This window comes from Otolemur garnettii, unplaced genomic scaffold, assembly GCF_000181295.1.
Source record: "Otolemur garnettii isolate 467f Iridium unplaced genomic scaffold, OtoGar3 scaffold00166, whole genome shotgun sequence".
NCBI lineage: Eukaryota > Metazoa > Chordata > Mammalia > Primates > Galagidae > Otolemur > Otolemur garnettii.
This window is the reverse complement of record NW_003852561.1, coordinates 3978182-3979401: the sequence shown is the minus strand read 5'-3', so window position 1 is coordinate 3979401 and position 1220 is coordinate 3978182. Positions and strand designations below refer to the sequence as shown.

General features: G+C 48.0%; 1 protein-coding gene across 1 annotated transcript in view; it reads right to left on the bottom strand.

Moving 5' to 3' along the window:
• Window positions 1-258: 258 nt before the first annotated feature.
• The window catches only part of LOC100950564 (sodium-dependent serotonin transporter), a gene marked incomplete at its 3' end in the record, with an annotated part of 6334 nt that continues 5372 nt past the window's right edge, over window positions 259-1220 (bottom strand). Inside the window, exon 6 of the mRNA XM_012811576.1 lies at window positions 259-362. Coding sequence (XP_012667030.1) covers window positions 259-362 — 104 coding nt within the window. The remainder of the gene's footprint in view (window positions 363-1220) is intronic.

Sequence of the window (1220 nt, the reverse complement as noted above, 5' to 3'; positions counted from 1 at the left end):
GTGCAGATTACAGGTGTGAGCCACTGTGTCCAGCCTCAGAATTTCTTAATTGTTACTTTTTCTATATACAGGGACTCTCTCATCCTCTGAATGGCCCAGGTGAAGTTATGACCTGGATGGGTGCTCTGGCCTTGGTCATGAACTGGTCAGGGACTGCAGCACCCGTGAGCGTCAGTACCATCATGTCCAGAATCTGGCCAAGTTTGAGGACCAGATTCACTAACTTTCAAGACTTGTTTGAGGGCTTCAGATACTCACTGGTAACAGTTGTTGTTGAATTTGTTGTAGCTCGCAAAAGCCAGTAGGACCCCAAAGCCAGGACCAAGAGAGAAGAAGATCTGAGCAGCGGCATCCACCCATACCTGGAACACAGCAGGGGTAAAGGTGTGGGAGAGGGGGTAAGGGTGGGGATGAGACCCAAGCTGACACTGGGCAACTGCAGGGCCAGCACCCCTCATGCCTCCACATGGCTTTGCACAGAGGCAGGAGACCACTTTTAAGACTCAGTCCAGGAACAGCCACATATCAAGTGCAAACAAATGCAATTTCTTTTCCTATCTTTTAGATATAAACCCATCTAATAGCCTCAATTGTGCTTTTTGTGTTTGTTGTTGTGGTTTAAAGCATCACTGCAAACTTGCACACTAAAAGCAAACTTGAGCTGTCCCTACTGTTGTGTTCAGAGGAGGACTAGCACCTTTAGTAAAATGGCAGATGGGTGCACACTACTTCTTTCATCTTACCCCTGTCTCTAGGAGTTTCTGCCAGTTGGGTTTCAAGTAGAAGAGCACACCCCTCCAGGCTCCAGGGAGGGTGGCCCCCCTCACCAGCAGGACAGAGAGGATGATGTAAGGGAAGGTGGCCGTCACCCACACCACCTGTAAGGAAGGAGGACGGAAACACAGGTTATCACCACAACATTCCAGAAGGGGCAGAGAAAGAAGATAGGTGGATATCCATGTTTTTTCTTCTTGAAAACCTTAAGAAAGGAGATCCACCTCTTTTTTCTATTATTTTAGGAGGCAAGGTGGTGTGACAGAAAGATCACAGCCTTCAGAATCAGACAGATAGGGATCTGATTCAGCGTGGCCATTCCTAACTGCCTGTAAGTCTGCTCTGCATCTGTAGAGGGGAAATATACAGGAGTACCAAGCTTCCTTCTTTCCTGACACACAATGGAAGAGTTAAGAGTTGTCTTGGCTCGGTGCCTATGGCTCAAG